The sequence below is a fragment of the Heterodontus francisci genome, chromosome 22 (assembly GCF_036365525.1).
Source record: "Heterodontus francisci isolate sHetFra1 chromosome 22, sHetFra1.hap1, whole genome shotgun sequence".
NCBI lineage: Eukaryota > Metazoa > Chordata > Chondrichthyes > Heterodontiformes > Heterodontidae > Heterodontus > Heterodontus francisci.
In genome coordinates this window covers 69,734,782-69,753,410 of record NC_090392.1, presented here as the reverse complement: position 1 = coordinate 69,753,410, position 18,629 = coordinate 69,734,782, and the positions used below count along the sequence as shown (strand labels likewise).

Here is an 18,629-nt window from a genome sequence, read left to right as displayed (position 1 = left end):
CTTCAATAATCTCTGCAATAATGCGACAAAATCCCCACTCTTGTTTTTAGTATCGGATACACTTGGTAGGATTCAACAAAATGCAAGCTCAGTCAAGAATTTATCAATAATCAGATTAGGTTAAAAACTTCAAAACTGTCTGAGCAACAGTATCTAAATCCACAAAATCAACCAGCCAAAAAGATAATCTTTCAGAATCTACAAGTAACTTAATATAAATAAATCAGCCCAACATGAGGGTGGACCATTTAATATTTGCTATCCAGGATTATTTTGCTAACTTATACCCGGAAGGATTAAGAGTGATTGGAGAAACGTTCCTTCAAAATCCTCTCTGAGTTCATCCTGCCAGCAATAGAGCAGTACAACCAGGAAGATCCCAGGTTAAATCCCAATCAGTGTTGACTTCTGGAAGGGGCCACGATAGGATGATTAGAACAGAGCTTCAACCACTGCCTGCATGGGAAAAGGCAGGAGCAGAGGACCAAAGGAAAGACAAAGACCTGATTCATTGCTGTTATTCCCAAAAGCTTTCGTGCTGCATGCACACGTGTATATAGATCATATATATCTCTATGTAGCGGTATGCATGAACACACTCACACTCACGTCCCTCAAGGACACGATTGGGTTTGATTGTGAATCTAATAACCTACTGGTGCTCACCATTAACTATCAGACTTGAACAGCTGCCACTTGGGAGGTACCAGATACCAACGGGTGCCAAAACCAGCGCAAAAAAATTTTGAAATAACTTTTGTCCTCTTCAGAACAGACTGCTCAAGTGAAAAGCTTTTTTCTTTAAGAGATAACTGAACTAAAAAATTACAAGTCTTTTTTTAAAATGTGAAATTGCATCTACTACTACATGTTGTTTAAAAGGCCAATCTATTAACATGCAATCTGCATTGTCTCCAGTAGAAAGTGAGAACATAGAACATCCGTGTCTCACCAGAACACAAATGAACCACGGTTACTTTCCATGGCAAAGACCTTTCTTCTAGTGAATAAAAGAAAAACCCAGTAAATCTCAAATTTCACCACATAACAAAGTAAAGTTATGCAATGGATATGACTGCAGGAATCCTCATCCAATTCCAAGTTTCCCTTTAATAGAAGTCAGTTTTTTTTCTCTTGCTTAATCAAACACGTGCAGAATTTCTTTCACTTGGTTTCAGGAAAACCAGTTTGCTCTCCTGCAGCTAGATCAGTGCAAGACAGACTGCTTCGTGTTAGAAACTCTGAAGAGGAAAAGAACACCATCAATGTTCATATTCTTCATTATGTTGGGACTCAAGTTTTAAAAGCTGTATCCTGCAGCATATTCAACTGACCAATGATATTTTTAACCAACCCCCCCACCCCCACCCCACTATGTGGTCTTGGGCCAGAACAAGGGGGGAAAAAAGCTTTTTCCCCTCACAGAAATTATATGGTGTGCACAAAAGATTCATTATACCAGACATGCTTGGATGTGCAGCTATCACTTTCCTGAAAGACTAAACTTGGAACATATTTTCCTACACTCATTGGAACACGGCATGAATGAAATATTAGTTTAGAGCTGTAAACATGCATTTAAGACAATAGTCTGACACCTTGTGATTTTTGCATTTCAGTCAAATGCCAGGTTTGTTCTGACATCTTGCAGCCTAGCTGTCCTGCTATTTTTATTAAATTTATTTTTGAGAGAATAGCTAATTTCCAAAATTTTTCTTTCACATTGAAATTCAAATATTGACAGGCAGCAGTTTTGAGATCAAGATAACGTTATAAAGCATCTCTGATTAAAACACCAGAATAGTAACCAGTCACACTGTTTAATGCCTTTTGTCTTAATTATTGTTCACTTTTAATGCTACCAACCTCTTGAAATCTAGACTCAGTTAGTGAATCTCAATTCACTGCATGAATTGCACATTTAATGCCTTCTCTCCTGATGTGCAGTTCTACAGATGTCAACAGCCCTCTGATATTATGCACAAGTGATAACTCAGGAAAAAAAAACATGAACTAGCATGTGTTATTCAACTATAGGAAAGGATTATAGTTTTACTCAAGCCAGAAGAAAAGCATGCCAAACTACCGATCCAGGAAAATCAATTCGTGACTACACACAGCCCAAATTGGACCACATTTAGCCTGAAGGAGAATTTGAGGAGGTTTATGCAAACTACATCATTAATTTATATATTCAACAAATAGGGATTTCAGATTTGCAATGCATCTGAGTTAAAGAGCTGGGTTCCACTGCTCACTTGATTTTTCATTTTACTTTAAAACAAGTTTGTAACAATTCTCTCAATTAGTATTTATCCAATTTTCTATTCACTTGTAGCAAGCATATGCACAATAAAACCCTCTGAAAAAAATCTCGTCAATGGCTGCAATTTAATTTCCTGTAATTGAAATAGAGCAGCAACTAATTTTCCACTGTGATTCAAAAAACCTATTTAATTTATTGCTTTGACAGTTTAAATGAAGAAACAGATTATAGAATCCATGCAAGTAAATAAAGCAAAGATATGACTGTGTGACTTCAAGGTTTGAACACAAAAATCCAGGCTGACACTCCAGTGCAGTTCCGCGACAGTGCAGCACTGTCAGAGTTGCCGTCTTTTGGATGAGACGTTAAGTAGCGGCTTCGCCCTCTCAGGTAAACACAAAAGATCCCAACGCACTATTTTGACGTACAGCAGGTGAGTTCGCCCCAGTGTCTTGGATAATATTTATCCCTCAATCAACATCACAAAAGTAGATTATCTGCTCATCATCACTTTGCAGTTTGTGGGAGCTTGCTGTGTTTCCTAATATTACAACAGTGACAACATTTCAAAAGAATTTCATGAACTATAAACGCTTTGGGATGTCCAGTGGTCGTGAATGGTGCTATATATGTAAAAAAACAAGTCTGTTACTTATTCTTCTAAAGCACATTAAAACAATCACCTTACACCAGAGGTGCCACTTCTTTTGGTGAGCAAGGCAATATCAGTGAAGACAGTCTGAAGAAACATTTGGACCAAAGTTTGATGGGGAGACGCTGGGCTGGATTTTAAGAGCCCACCACCGATCTCAAAAAACCAAAGAGCCGCTGCAATCTCCCATGCGGCGGCTCATTTAAATGGCCGGGGCAGTCCGCGCCCACCCCCCAATCACATGGAGGGAGCGGGCTGTCCGTCCCCGGCAATGGAGTCAGCTGCCCGTGCACAGACGCTGGTGCCATTTTTAAAGGGCAGCCAGCCCTGCCTGCATATTTAAATATCGCCCCAACCCCTCGAAAAATTTACAAAATAAAATTTTAACGCCCCTTTCCACCCCCCAATAAAAATTACATTAGTTATTTGCCCGGTTTCTTCCACCCACCCAAAACACTTGCTTTTAAATTCTGACCTTCCCGCCCCCACCCTGACTGTACAAAGTTTAAAGTTCACCCCTTCCCACCATCCCCTATACCCATTAGGTTTATTTGACCCCGTTCACCCCCACGCACCGAAAATCTTATCTCCTCCCCCTCCCCACAGCGTCACGCCAGCTTTCCCCAGAGAATTGAAGGCGCGGGAGTGACAGCCGACTCACTGAGGATCGTGGCGGGCCCGGAAGACGGAAGGCAAGTTTATTTAAATATATTCATTTTATTAACTTAAATATTAAAATTCAGGACCCCTCGTCCAGGTGGGGGGGGGGGGGGGGGGCACCTTGAACCCTCACCGCCACCAGTAGGATCGGGTCAGGCCCTCCCAGCATCTGCCTCCATGGCGGGCCGCTTCCTGACCTATATCCCCCTCCCCCGGTGCCATTAGCCAGACGTCAGGGGTTTGGTAAAATCTAGCTCACTGTATGAAACGTGCAAACACTAAACAATTTTTACCTAGAGGCTGTTTGAAATAATGAGCATTTTAAAAGATACAAAAAAAGGTTCCACTTAAAGTGCCAGAAACTACAATTACATAAATCAAAATAGTGAACTTAATAAATGTTGGGAGAAAATGTTCTCAATACTCCACAAAGCCTGTAGATTTGCAGTTAAATCTAAAAAAAAAATCAGAAGCCACCCCCCAACCTGCCCCAAAGCACGAGGATTTTGCCTCTCTACAGGATACAACGTAATATGAAAGTTGAAAAGCACCAAGAATACAATGTGGCAGTCGATGAAAATACTTGGCACTGCACAGCATGTGTGGAATGAATTGTGCAGGTGTGCAAGGATACATAGTATTTAACCATCTGCTAACTCTTCAAAATGTTCTCACCCCTTTCCATTCCCTACCCGACATATTCAGCAAATAGTGTAATGATCAATTATAATCCATGTACCCATCAAAACTAGTTTAAATTCATGGTCAATTTCAGTGAGCTGAATTTTACTGACGTTCCCTCCTCTAACCCCCCCCACCCCCAACCCCATCGGGGGCGTGGCAGGGGTGGGGAGGGGAGACGGAAAAGGCCTTCGGGAGAGCCCAGTCTGATACTGCCGATGGTGGGAGGGCCTCGTGGCGGCACCCCCTGCCCAGCAAGGGGATCGCCATTAACATACTGAAATAAATTCTAATTAATTAATTAGCTTTACATTCCCACTGTCTGTCCCAGTGGGAACATTCGTGCTGCTGACTGGTACTCCCATGCCTTTGGATCCCTGTCCGGGGAACTGAAGGGGAACACTGGGAGGACAGAAAAGAGGGTGGAGGAGGTAGGTTTCTCAGTGCGGGGGGAGAGGGGTCAAAGTAATATCATTGGTGTAGGGGATGGTGGGAAGGGGTATAGTGCAAAGTTTACGTACATTGTGGGGGGAGGACGTCAGGTGGACAAAATAAGTGTTTTTCTGGGGGGGGGGGTGGAAGAGGGCAAATAATTAATTCTATGGTTACCTGGGGGGGGGGGGGAAAGAGGGGCAACAAAAATGTAACGATTTAAAAAAAAAAATCAATGCATCTTTAAAGATTTAAATTGAACGGCAGGGCTCGAAATCCTTTAAAAATGGAGTCAGCGCCTGCACACAGGCAGCTGACGCCATTGCTGGGGATAGACAGCCCACCCCCTTCACGTCATCGCGGGGGGGGGGGGGGTCCACCTGGATATTTAAATGAGCTTAATATCACTGTGACTCCTCGACGTGCAGACCGCCTGCGCCTGCCACAAGCTATAAATTTCAAACTACTGAAGATTTAGATTCTAAAATAGCAAGAAACATACATGTGGCACAATTTCAGCACAGAAAGCAACGTTCAGCTGGATACTTCTCAACACCAACTACCACTGCTGTCATATTCCAACAGTTAAACACTGGTAGCTGCAGTCTGAGCAACTACACTTCAGCTAGTTTCACAAAAATGTGCCCCAGCCCAACTCAGCCAGTACTCTATAATCACTGCCTCCCTGCTGCATTGAAATAGCCCAACATCACCCAATCACACCAAACACTGCATGTCACAAATGTTCTATCTTTTACATCAACACTGTTGGCACCAGTCGGTTGATCACTTAAGATAAATACACCTATACCACTTACTGGTTGCAGTGTTTCTGTGTGTATCACACAGTAATTTTTTACATGCATGTTTTAAAAAAAAAGCTTTCAAACAGCCTGCTCTCCCATTAACATTTTTAACTATACAGAAACGAGCTATCTATTCACCATTCGTCAAAAAGCTGAGAAACAGGAGATCCAAATAGGCATTGAACCAAGTTAAACATTAAAAAAAAACAGGAATTCCTGCTCCCACGTAAAGACATTTGACATCTGTATAGACACACAACTGTGGAAGTTAGCAGTAGCTGGAATGCAGTGTGTTCTCAGACTTCCCACTGCCTAACACACACACACACACACACACAGGTCCAACAGCTGCACCTCCACATGGTAACATTGTAACTGGCACGCCAGTTACAGGCCTGTGAGCTTTTTCTTTAAAACTGTAAATGCCAACAAATGGACAGTAGTATTAAATCAAACTCACGAGTTTCTAAAAATAGATGAATAGCAACTGCAAAGAATCAAGGCTAAATTGTCACCTCTAAAACTAAGAGGATGAAATAAGCTGCAGGCTTGCATAAGACTGCAAGTTGAATAAACCAAGGGAAAAGTGCTGAAGCCATTAATCTGTATTCTGAAGGGAGTCCCACATTTCGGACTTCATCACTGTTGGAAACAGAATTTTGACTGAACTACATGATCTCCATTAACACAGACACACAGACAAAAAATTATTCAATGCTATACCCCCCCAAAACTCCCCTCTGCCTGTAGGATATTATGGGCAGTCAGCCATGCGAAGCATATCTAAATGCCACAGAAGGCCACATACGAGGTAGGGCTAATAAATCTGTCTGCAAATTAGGGGGGGGGGGGGGGGAAAAAAGTATAAATTTGATATGTGGCTTGTCATTTTCTGCTACTATTAATAGACAGCTCGCACACCCAGACAAAAATGCTAACATATTTTTGGCTCTCTCTCAAAATCATCATTATACAATCCAAAACGGATTGCAGGGATTACTATAGGCATGTTTGCTCACCAACATTGGGACTGAATGCATCCTTGTTATTTTAAGAGGTGCTTGTCTCGGCAGGTGCAATGAGTTAATGAGTGGGTCCTGCATCCACACGTGTAACAGCTTTGTTCAAAAAAAAAACCCTTGTTTCCTCACTGGCTCAGTAAATAGTTGAGTGAACAGCAAGTCCTTCAGTTTCATCTTAAATCCCAAGTAAGAATCAAGTTAGCTGGTTTCACCCAGGACAGCAGTACAGCTGCTGCAACTGACCTCAGCATCATTAGGTTAAAGGGAAGAGAGAGAATAAGTATAAGCCATGGTTCTCTCTTCTGCTGATTAGTGCTCAATGAATGCCTGCTGAAGCTGTTCGGTGTAGAAATCAGGCAAGGACAAGAGGCTGTGATGCTCCCTATCGTTGAATATCCTTCCAACACTTAGTTCTATTGTTCACGTGAAGATATCACAGAGTACCCAGCGCCCATGAATTATATCCCAGCAAGGAGTCAAAACCTGGGACAGAAGAGAAGGGAAAAGTTCACAAGAAAAAAAACCTTTGAATTAATTCCCTAGGGAATTATTCAAGTGGTCTATGAAAATAAATTTTACAAGTTTCAGCCGTGAAAGTTGAACATTGAGTATGCCACAAAGAACTTCTATTTTTTTCTTAGAAAAGGTGTTACAGAAATGATAATAAATGAAATGGCAATTAATTACCCACTTCATAACTCTTAAATCTTATCGAATGCTATATATTAGTCACAAAATATTAATGCAACAACTTTTTACAACAAAAAGGTGAAGAACAAGTTGCAATATTAACAAATATGGGTGAAACAAATAAAACATTGACTAATTCTAATTTTGCAGCTTAACTTGACATTTCAGATTGGCATGCTCCCTAACATACTGACATTGACAATCCTTTGATTGAGAAGTTAAATACAGTATCTAAAATACAATTAATAACAATGATCACAGGTTAGCCCTATAAAATGCAACCATCTGTGATCTTAATGTTTTTCAAAACTGCCTTTATTATTCATTTTTAAAGGAGAACTCAAGTTGCTGCCCTGATCTAATAGACCTAGTCTCAGACATTCACATTTTGGACTTGCAAATATAGCAAAGGGGAGACTGAAAAGTTTGTTAGGCTTGGTCAGGTTGTCTTGACATTACAGCAAGCTAACCAGGAAGAAAGATTACCCCACACTTAAAGCAACATCCTAACAAAGAATGGGTTATACCTCCAGCAGGAAAAACAGGTCAGAATCGGGCTCAGCTTTTAGACAAACATGGCCACTATTTTGCACATAGCAAGATCCCACAGTAAACAGCATGGAGACAAAATGACCAGTGAATCTGTTTTTCTGGTAGTGCTGGTTGAGAGATGAATTTGGCCAGGATGCTGCGAGAAATTTGCTCTCCTTCGAATAGTGCTACATGCATTGGAACAGGCAGCCAGGGTTTTGGTTTAATATCTCATCTGAAGGTTGACACCCCAAAATCTTCCTGAACCTAACCTCTGTGCTCAAGCCCTAGTTTGGGCCTTGAAGCCACAAGCTTTTAATAAACAGAAAGACTGTATTGCAAAATCTGGAACATTGCATTTATTCATGTATGAATGTCAGCGTTTACTTCTGCATTGCACTCTGGATAAAACATGGTCAGGTATGACCTGTACCTCAATAAAAGCTTCTACAGTGCCTTAAAAAATTCAAAAACACTCATTCAGTTGATGTTACAGCTATGCAGAGAACCCAGCTCCAAAGTAGCTCTGGTCACTTATCTGAAATGACTCAATTTTGATTTAAGCAGCAAACCAATAAAACAGGGCCAGGCCTGCTTATCATTTCTAAGGCAGTTGGATAATGGAGAGCACGGCAGGTTCAGCAAAGTTTGAACAATGACATATTTGTGGTGATGTATAGGCTGCAGGAATTGCTTTTCAGATGTAACGTTAGCAGGTATTTAGAACAATATGTCAAACTGAAGGCACCAAAAATATTCCCAATTCTGGGATCTCAGCGTTTGGTATTATTTTTCCAAATATTCTTTTTATACAAGGAAAAAGGCTAAAACACTTAAAAACAAAAAGTACCCAATTTATTAAAAGAAAGCCTAGTACAGCAAGTGTGGATAAAATAATGTTACTGAATGAAACCTTCCAGGGAGACTCCAGGATCATTTGTGCCATTGTCCTCAGCCCATTTCTCCTGCAAGATCCATGATGTAATATTTTTGAGCATGATTTGATCAGACAGGAACTAACAGCCGAGTCTGTCCTAGCCAATGCATAATGACAAACAGCCCCATTGGCAATATGAGCTACAATATAATCTGGAATGGGATTTTCTCTTCTTCTGATGCAACACTGGGCAGGGACATACATAGCTGGCTAATGTCCACTCTGGCAGTGGCACTGAAATAATATGTATTGAAATCCTGGGGGTAACCCCGAGCTGCTGTGCCAAGAATAATCTTATATATTTGTTTTGGCAAATGTAGCATAAATTGTTTTCTACCCTGATTTTTCCATTTGTTGTATATATTGCAAATATAACCACCTATCCTAGGCTTTACACAGAAGAAAATGCATCACTAGAATACACTGAGTAAGCAACAGGCTCCAGCCAGTGATTGATTGCAGAAAGGGATAAATAACACTCCTCTGCTGGTAAGAAGGCAGAATATTACAAACTAGCTTTGTCTCCGGTGCAGCAATGCCTCATTCAGAAGACTGGAAAGATTTACCCTACAATGAACCAGTCGAGTTGCTTAAAGCCACCACCACCCCCCCCCACCCCTCCCTCCTCTCTCTAAGTAAAATATACTAATATAACACCCCCATCCAATAAAAAAAGCACAAACTACACACCAGTGAGGCCTAGCAATTGTTGCCATTGAACAAGAGTGTCTGGACTGCAGCCCCAAAGTTTTAATTCCATCTCTCGATCAGAATTCAACTACTAGTTCACGAGTACAGCGATTGCTAGGCAGAAAAAAAAACCTAAAAATTGACATGCAATGGTGCATAATGCTAACCTTTACACACAAAACAAACTGACTGCCTCTGCACCACAAGGTGTTGAGCATTTGGCTCCTGATCAAAGAACCACAGGTTTATATTCCCTCCTGGTCCGCTCATGTCCTTCCTCAGTTGGATCTGTTCCAGCAATTCTTGGCCAAGACACTGGAAGGAACATTGCATACACATTAGGAACTCTGGTTGGATAACCCACTTAATGGCTACAACTCAATCAATACTGCACTTGCATCGGGGTGTCCAAACTGTGGGTCATATACAGCTCCTATGATGTGCCTTTGAGAGTGGGATAGCAAACTCTCTGCTTTGCTTGAATTTTGAGGATTTAGAAGTTTAGAAAAGGACTGTTCACAGCACTGGTACCTCACACGTGATAAGGATAAATTCCAAATCAGAACACCAAGTATTGAGTTACAGTGAAATTAATGGGAAACTGATTTGCACATTCTGTGCCTCGAGACTTCACTGTCTTCACTTAAGTAGACCACGAAGACAAAAATCTTGGGACATTTCAGACTTACAGGTTAAGTGCAGCTCACCTCACCCAAGATATACAAGGGTGAGCATAGTAAGCAGCATACTGAGACATCATAGACAAGAAAAACAAATTAAGAGAAAGCAAGCTTTATGTTAACATAATCACAGAAATTTGTCAATTCCCATCTGCTTTATGCAGTAAAGTGCCTGTAAATGGCTCTTGTAGCATCAGTGAATACACGTCAGTAGTGCCTCCAACGACTAGAGTATACAATTCTCATTTATCACTTTTTCAATTCCAGTCTGAAAAGGATTAATTATGCATTAGCAGCATAAATAAGCTGGTGGATGGGTTTATAAACATTTTGATGGGTTCAGCATTAAAACATGCAGTCGACAATCAGAAATGAGGAACCAAATGAAATATTTTGGATTCCTTAAGCAACTTCAGTTATCTAGATTAAATCCACATATAATACTATGGTAAACATAATGATAATAAGAGCTTCATGGAATCTCACTAGCTGTGAGACTACTATCTCCTGGGAAAAATAATCAATATTGTACACACCATTAAAAAGTAAAATATTTCAAAGCAAGCTACGTGGCCTTGATCTCTGACCTTAAGTTCCAAGGAAAATTAGCATCTCTATGATTACAAGTTACTGAGCATTAACTGACTGAGAACTCAAAGCTACAATGACTCTTAGTTACAGCTAAATTGCTATATACCAAATTCCACTAACCAGTCTCACGGTAATTTCAAGTCTGTCTATTTGCAATTACAACAGTAAAATGCAAAGGCCTTTCAACTTTAAAAAGAAAAATTCAATAATTACATTAATTGATTCCAAGCCAGTGTACAGTTATTCAGCTATACGGTGTCAATAAAGGGGCTATAGAAAAGGGGCTACAGAACAAAATAGCTAGACATTAACTGACTGAAAAGGCATTTCTCAACTTCATTGACAAGGTCTTAGATTCTGAGCTTTTTTTTTCTTCTGTCGCCAAGATGCTTTCTCACTGAAATTTCTCCTAACATAACACAAACACAGAGTCATCCAGAGAAAGATTTCCAAATGAACTAAAAGCACAATGAAAATGCTGCCAGACTTTGATATTGGAAGATGAAAGAAACTCAATGCCAGCATATCTGAGAAGAGGCTCCGAAGTAACAAATTTGCCGTATGCTTTAGATCTACATCCAGTGTGTATAGTTGATGCACAACCAAAAAAACCCAGAAGCACATGAACTGAGCCATAGCTTGACAAATCTCTTAAAATCAAATCAAAAATCTGCATTTTCTTATATAAAATGAACTAATTGCAAACTCCCATACATTGCAATGATTTCAATAGTGAAACGTCACAATCATTCACCAAAACGTACAGCATTCAGATCTCCCCCCCCCCCCCCAATTCAGAACAATCAGTTTACCACATCTGATTCCCATATACTCTGAGATCACAGACCTTCCATAATTCTTCACATTCCCACACAAAAAAAAAATCATGGTTTGATCAAGTTCACCATAATAAAAAAGGGCTGAAACAGCCTTTCATTATGTTCAAAATATAACACATGCTGGCAGCAATGTGAAGTACTGTCTCTAGTGATAAAAATTGCATTGGGATAAGGCAGGTATTGGACATTGGGTGGCTTGGACTTTCCTATCGGTTCTTTAAACGCACTAAAAATGCCATTGTATTAAAATGTATCTCCCAGGAAATGCGAATGGCATCGGGGTAAAAAAAAACCATTCAAAGGAGTACAGTGATCCTGTGTTTTGCACTGATCACGAACAGCGTTCATTGTGGGGAAGGAAATCATCTACAAAATGCATATGAATACACTCTTTTGTTCACGGTCACTAGCTGCTGTTTCGTGTGTTCTGATTTGTTAAATTCGAAAGGTCAATCAATGGCGCTCTTGTTTGTGACAATCGGCGGAAAAAAAATGTTTGCTCTTCTCGTAATGAAAGGTCGTTGCAAATGTCCCCAGACACATCATCCGCTGGACAGTCACTGTAAATAAGAAGCGGCACTGAGCAGAAACTGCTTTTATGAAGCCATCAGTGTAATGAGGTGGTGACACTGTCTCCCTCCCCCACCAACTCCCAAAACAACTTTGGCTAACAACAGCGACAAAAGTGCACGTAAAATTCGCCAGTTTCTGGGGATACTCACTCCACTACCAGTCCCCAAAAAAATACATAAGCAGCCAGCACACTCATCAGGTCAGATTTATGTATTCAGCATAATAAGTTGATCAGAATTCCCAACAGTGGCTGCAACTGTTTTAATTAATACGGATTTTTGTGAAAAAGCAATGCATTTTTAAAAACAGTAATTGCTTTGACATTAACCCATACATTCCTAAATCAATGTAAACATTTAGTGTTTGGAGGCGGTCGATTGTTTTTTTGAGAGGAAAAAAAAAACAGGATCTGGAACTGGTGAAGATACAACTTCCCCCCCTTTCACATAATACAGGAATTCATTCATCCTGATCGCTTCCTTAAAGAGTTGACACAGCAACCAAACGCTACACGGCAGACGAGGGCTGTATTATGACTGCGTTTGAAATAGCCCAAAAAGGATTTCTGGATCGTGAACCCAAGCACCGTTAAACATAAACAAAAATCTTGCTCCATAATACAAAAAGATGGACAAAGAGCTTAGTCCAGTTCAAGAGGATAGAAAAGCCAGGAGAAATAAAGTTTGAAGAGTCGTAAAGCCCCTCTGTGCAGTTTAATGCAGATTTAATCATGTCAACCCATCTTGCATGACCGCAGTTATTAATTTTAACTCTAGCCCTTTGCCTTGAAGCAGGGCTTTCATATCATCCGCTTGCATTGGAGGTTTTTGCAGCAGGAGGTTGCAGATCCGGTTGGGAACATACGGAAAAGGTGGGAGTTTCCTAAAGGGTGAAGAGAAAGGGAAGTGGGCAAAGCAGAGAGATGGGCTTCAGTAATCGCCAGCAAACAAAGGGTTTGGGGGGGGGGGGGGGGGGAAAGAGAAAAAGAGGCGGGATTCCCGTCTCCTTCCACCAACATCAAAAAGACAGCCCTGAGGATGAACCCGCTGGAAAGGAAATTTCACATCATTTAATAAACCGAGGACAGAAAGGCATTCATTTCTCCACTTGTTGTTCCTCCCGTCAATACTGCGCCGGGGGAGGGGGGGCAGTGAAAGTGACATCTCGTCATTGCAACAGCTTATCAGCCTGGGTTTCACATCAGTTACAAACACACCGAGTTACAAGGCAGAGCCAACATCGGCAACTAAAACCCCGAAGTAATGGAGAGATCTCCCTCTCAAATTGCAGTTTGGCTGTTATGTTTCAACAGGATTGCTTCCGGCAAGCATCGCCCTCTCCTCTCAAAGCCCAGAGCTACTGAAACTCTTAAAATATCAAATGTACAGCATAACTACTTTACGAACGCGAACTCTGATTTAGTTCGGTGAGAACAAAAGAAAAATCAAACCGTTACTGGGAAAAAAAATTCTCTTAACTTTTCACAGCTGCTGCTGGATGGCAAACCCCCCCCCACCACCACCACCACCACCACCACAGTCACATACAGTCCCAAGCTTTTAAGTTTTTCTTCCCCCCTTGTAAATAAAACTCTCCCAGAGAGCTGCTGAGATTTCCCTCTCCCCTTCCAATGCTTGAAGTTCCATGTTTTTTTTTTAAACACACATGCTTAATGTTGGAAATCACTTTGCTCCGTTTCAACCTAACCTTTTGCAAGAGCGAGAATCAGGATTGAAGGGCAGCTGCTAACTTTGCTGGGCGATTCAACTCGAAAGGCAGCGGCGAGCCGGGCTCAGACACCAACACATTTCGGGCTCTCCTTTTCCCAGCATATTTGGTCTCCGCCGCCTTTTTATTTCTTTAAAGAAAAAGGGGGGTTTTCTTTCTCTCCCTTGGCTTTGGCTCCCTTCCCGAACCCCCCGAGCATCCATGTGCGCTGGTCTCCCTTCCCCAGCCCGCTTACCTTTCACGATGAGAAGTGCCCAAACAGCGAGGGTGAGGAGATGGTAAGAAGCAGAAGCAGCACCGGGCATGGTGAACGCCATGTTGAACATACACCTGCTTGTGTGCGGAGCAGAGCCGAGCCGAGCGCAGTGGCGGCGCTGCTCCACCTCCGCATGCTAATCACTGCCTAATCAGATGATAATCAGATGCTAATGAGATGCTAATTGCACGGACTGGAACGGAACAGAATGGAAATCGATCGTGGAATATGCAGCAGCGGGGGGGGAGAGAGAAAGCAAAGCGTAAGAAGGAAAAAAACAAGCCCATCTTTTTCTAACTCTGCCACCTCCCCTCTCACTGCTTCATGTTTTTCTCTAGTCCTCTCTGTAAATCCCTGATTTTATTTTTGTTTGTTGTTTATTATTAAAGGCTGCTCATCAGGTCCTGCCAATCTCCCAGTAGAAAAAGAAACCCCGAGGTAGGTGAGGTTATTGAGCCCCCGATCAGCGATTCCTTACTCTTCATACCGAAAAAAATGGTAAAATAGGCTTCATCACATTTTGGGAATCAGAAATATTTGCTTTTGTTCCAATAACTACACCTCTGTGTCTGTAAACAAATGAACTGAACAAGAAAGTCCAAGGTTTAATTTCCAGTCTGAATGAGTTAACTGATCTCATGATGGCAGGTTTGGGGTAAACAGTCTAAGGGTGTGTGATTATCCAAGGTTCTCTCCTGATGGCTCTGCACTAATTTCGATTAGAAAGTGCACGTATGTGGCTATTAGAGGAAGATAATGCCCTTTACAGCCGAACAATCCATCAGAATACATTTCCAGTCTCACTTAGGTTCCTTAGGCGAGGTACCAGGGAGTAGCTGATGTCTCTTGGGCTCACATGTATCACTGTCTTGCACATGAGCAGGTGAGGAGAGGAACTATTTCAAAGAAGGGAAGGGGAGGTCTCCCAGTGCCCTGGCCAATATTCATCCCCCCTCTTTACCTAAACACAGATGATCTGGTCATTATTACATTGCCGTTTTTGGGAGCTTGCTGTGCATTAATTGGCTGCCAGGTCTCCTACATCACAATAATGACGACACTTCATAAATACTTCCTTGGCTGTAAAGGAAGACCTGAAGTCTTGAAAGGCGCTATATAAATGCGAGTCTTTCTTTCTTTAAAATTAGAATAACTGTTGAAACAAAGAAAAACCCTTGAAATCAGTCTTTAGTTCCAAATTGCTAAAGAAGGCTAGAATCACAAATGTCATGGGTTGGAAAGCTGCTGTGTTTTTATTTTGTTTGATAAACTGCAGCTCACGAGCATGTTTAAGAATTTGTTTCTGACACATCCATATTTGTTTAATATGGAGTCCACACTTTCTCCAGGTAGGGACACAACCCACTCACCCAAGTTCAGAGAAATGAATGAATGAAGTGTCCAGCCTCCCATTGCAGAGTATAGTTGATCTGCCTCCGTCACTTGTCTGGGCAGAACTATCCTATTCCTTTGGGAATTAGCTTGCAGGACTAACCGAAGCTGAATGGGAAGAACACCACCTTGTAGCGATGGATGTACCATTCCAGATTCCTACTGTAAGTGAGAATGGCTGATTAACCATTGACAGTACCCCAGAGTGCTATTGACCAAATTTATATGGATCAAGTAACAGATTACAAGTCTGCCATATTACACCTGTGCCGACTATGGTGTGCACAGAGAGGATCAATGTTTCAAAATCCATAAACCTGTTGGAACTGATCTATTTGTCTCCAGGTCCCCAAACTCCTTGGCAGATATAAAGGAGTAGTAACTAGGAAGGTAATTTCAACCTAATCCAGCCAGCAGGACACTGATGTGATCAGATTGACTGTCTGGTTATACTTTTCATGAACTTCAGTGGAAGTAACGGGAAGTAAAATTAGGTGGGTGGAGGAAGGGACGGTCAATCTGATCTCGTCTGTTTCCCAACAAGCGAAAGTGAGCAGCAAAATATATTTACAGCAGGTCCAGAAAATAGATCATTAAGGACTGTAACTCACATAAATGACATTCAACAACTTAAAAAATAAAATCTTCTGCTCGCATTAACCTACTGGACACAAGTTGAAACAAGCTACCACCTAGCTGGAATGAGTTTGGACAATCTCAATCCATTTCGTAGTGGGAATTTATCCAAAAGCACAAAGCAGCCCTGAATTCACCACAAATTGCCAATCTCGCAGAGATAGCTGATGTGGAAAATGGAAAATTGTCACACTAACAAAGTCGACATGACTTTTCTTAGATGAGGGCTAAAGAACATTGTTGGGATAGAGCAGAGGGAGCATCATGCTATACCTCATGCTTAAAGCTGACTGGGTGCTCAAAACATTCCCAGCGCTAACATTCCTCGCTCTGATAGGTATAAAATTCGAAAAGAAAGACTCCTTTTCCCCCAACCCCCCCCCCCCCCCCAACAATCATATATATGAAAAACTTTCAGAGGCCCAGTGATGGACTAACTGCACAAAATCCAACAGCATGTAAACCACCGTGGAATCTTATAAAAATCATACCTTTTGTACTTTAAAGTTTTATTTCTTTATGAGTGTTCAGAGGTGAAGTTCACAGAGGCCCTGCAGTGTGTTTTAGTTGGGCATCACAGAAAGGTGAAACAAAAAAAATGAGGCAGTACAATGCATGGCTGTTTCTGCACATTTCAGAACTACCAGTTGCAAAGCTGCTCTGACATAGGTCTAGGAGTAGTTTGCCTGCGAATCTTCTCCACTGGGATATAATGTGTGAGGTGAAGGATTGAAATTAGTGCAGAAAATAACTTACAAAAATCGGGCAATTTTCAATTATATATTTTAGTTAAGAATTGCAACAATTGTCATCCTACTTCTGACTTAATTCAATTTGGATTTATTCTGTCTGCTTTTCTGCATGGTGTACTACAACTTCATTCCCATCTATAAAATGGGAATCAGATGTTCATTGCAAAGGCTTTGCTGCAATTGCCTATTATTTTGATCAGTGTCATTCCCCTCCCTGCTCCTTCCTGAATGTGGCACCATAGCAAATAGCTGAAGTTCTTTTGTCCGCACCTGCTTCTCAATCACACGAGGGTTGAAACTCGTGTATCTGCAAATTTTAAGGGAGGACACAAATAAAATTTTATTCATGCCCGTTTTCTCACAACAGCAAATACAGGAGAATCCACCTTAAAAAAGCTTTTATTGTGGCAGCTAGAAAGAGAAAAAAAAGAGTCCCAAGAATAAACAGTTGGTGGAGCAAGTCTACACATTTTATTCTCTAATTTTCAATATCATACAGTAAAATACTTGCATGTTTTTCCAACACCTATTCCAGCTGTATTAAGTACACACATTATAAAATTGTAGAAAATAGTAACTGTATAGTCTCTTCCATGGTAGTGCTATTGAGGTTACAAAATCAAGTTCAGCTTATTTCTACTTAGCACTAAAACATGGCTGGAAATACCATCATAATGCATTCTTTGTAATTATTTTAATAATTACTCATTTCCAAAAACACATCCAGCTCAACTTCTGTTGGCACGGATTATGTGTGAATAATTAACTTTGTTCCCATTTGAGAGGCTGTAAGCAGCTTAATATATTGAGCATAGGTTCTGAAGATATAACCAATGAGATGGCTTTTGACATATTTCACAGCATGTATGAATAGTACCTGACTACAGCAATGTATTTGCAACTTGGGTCTAGTCCAACTGTTTAATTACCCAACAACATCTATAGAAAGTATACTGACAATATTTTTTTCGTATTGGTCTCTTGAAATCCGGCCAGAAAGTCAGAATCTTGCATCAAGCCTATTTCAATGTAATGTTGCACTCTGTACACAGCTCAGAGAAAGAAATAATTTGAACTTCATGCAATGTGATTAGTTTTGTTTGAATATGACAGACAAGTTGCTTTTTCTTTTTGAATGAATAGTCAGGTGTTCAAAATCTAGGAAGTCCCAGTACCTCTTGAGATAGAAAAACATTGGGAGGAATTTTAACCCTCATATATGGATGGGTTTGGCTCAGGGAGATGTTAAAATTCTGAATCCCGATCCCAACCTGCCCATTTCCAAAAGAGGACAGTAGGCAGGCAACTAGGCAGCCTACTCGCAAGAGATGTGTTAGCAATTTAAATATTATAATGAGATGGCGTGACTCACACTTAAATATCATTTCAAATTTAACTCTGGCCAGCTGGGAAACTCACTGGTTAAGGGGAGACAAGGACTGTTGACTTCATTCACTCCCCCAACCCGCGACCTTTCTGATCTCCCCTGACTCTTCTGTTGTCCTCTATGAGGCCTCTGATCTCCCTCTGTTCTCCGATCTCCTCCCACGCACTCTTCTCCGACCCTGGCCTCAGATTTGCCTCTGGCCTCTGATCTCCCTTGACCTCCCTGATGTTGCCTGGCTCCGGACTCCGATCTCCCTCCCTCTGCCTCCCTGCCCCCAACCCCCCAGCTACCTCAATGGTCACAGGGAAACAATGATTAAAAATGTTTAGCAGGTCCTGCTGTTAAATAATTCAGCAGGACCTTAGGGAAACCTATTCCCTCCTTGTCTCAAAGTCCGTACCCAGGCCTATTGTTCTGCTTAACTCCAG

The 18,629-nt window shown here is 41.2% G+C and overlaps 1 protein-coding gene across 3 annotated transcripts in view; it reads right to left on the bottom strand.

Moving 5' to 3' along the window:
* The window catches only part of cadm1a (cell adhesion molecule 1a), a 363,398-nt gene extending 349,246 nt beyond the window's left edge, over positions 1-14,152 (bottom strand). Inside the window, exon 1 of one of the 3 annotated variants that reach the window (XM_068053970.1) lies at positions 14,014-14,152. In XM_068053970.1, the coding sequence (XP_067910071.1) occupies positions 14,014-14,104 (91 nt within the window). In that variant the 5' untranslated portion in view covers positions 14,105-14,152. The remainder of the gene's footprint in view (positions 1-14,013) is intronic. The other 2 variants (XM_068053971.1, XM_068053972.1) reach the window with 2 other exon arrangements.
* Between the last annotated feature and the right edge of the window lie 4,477 nt (positions 14,153-18,629).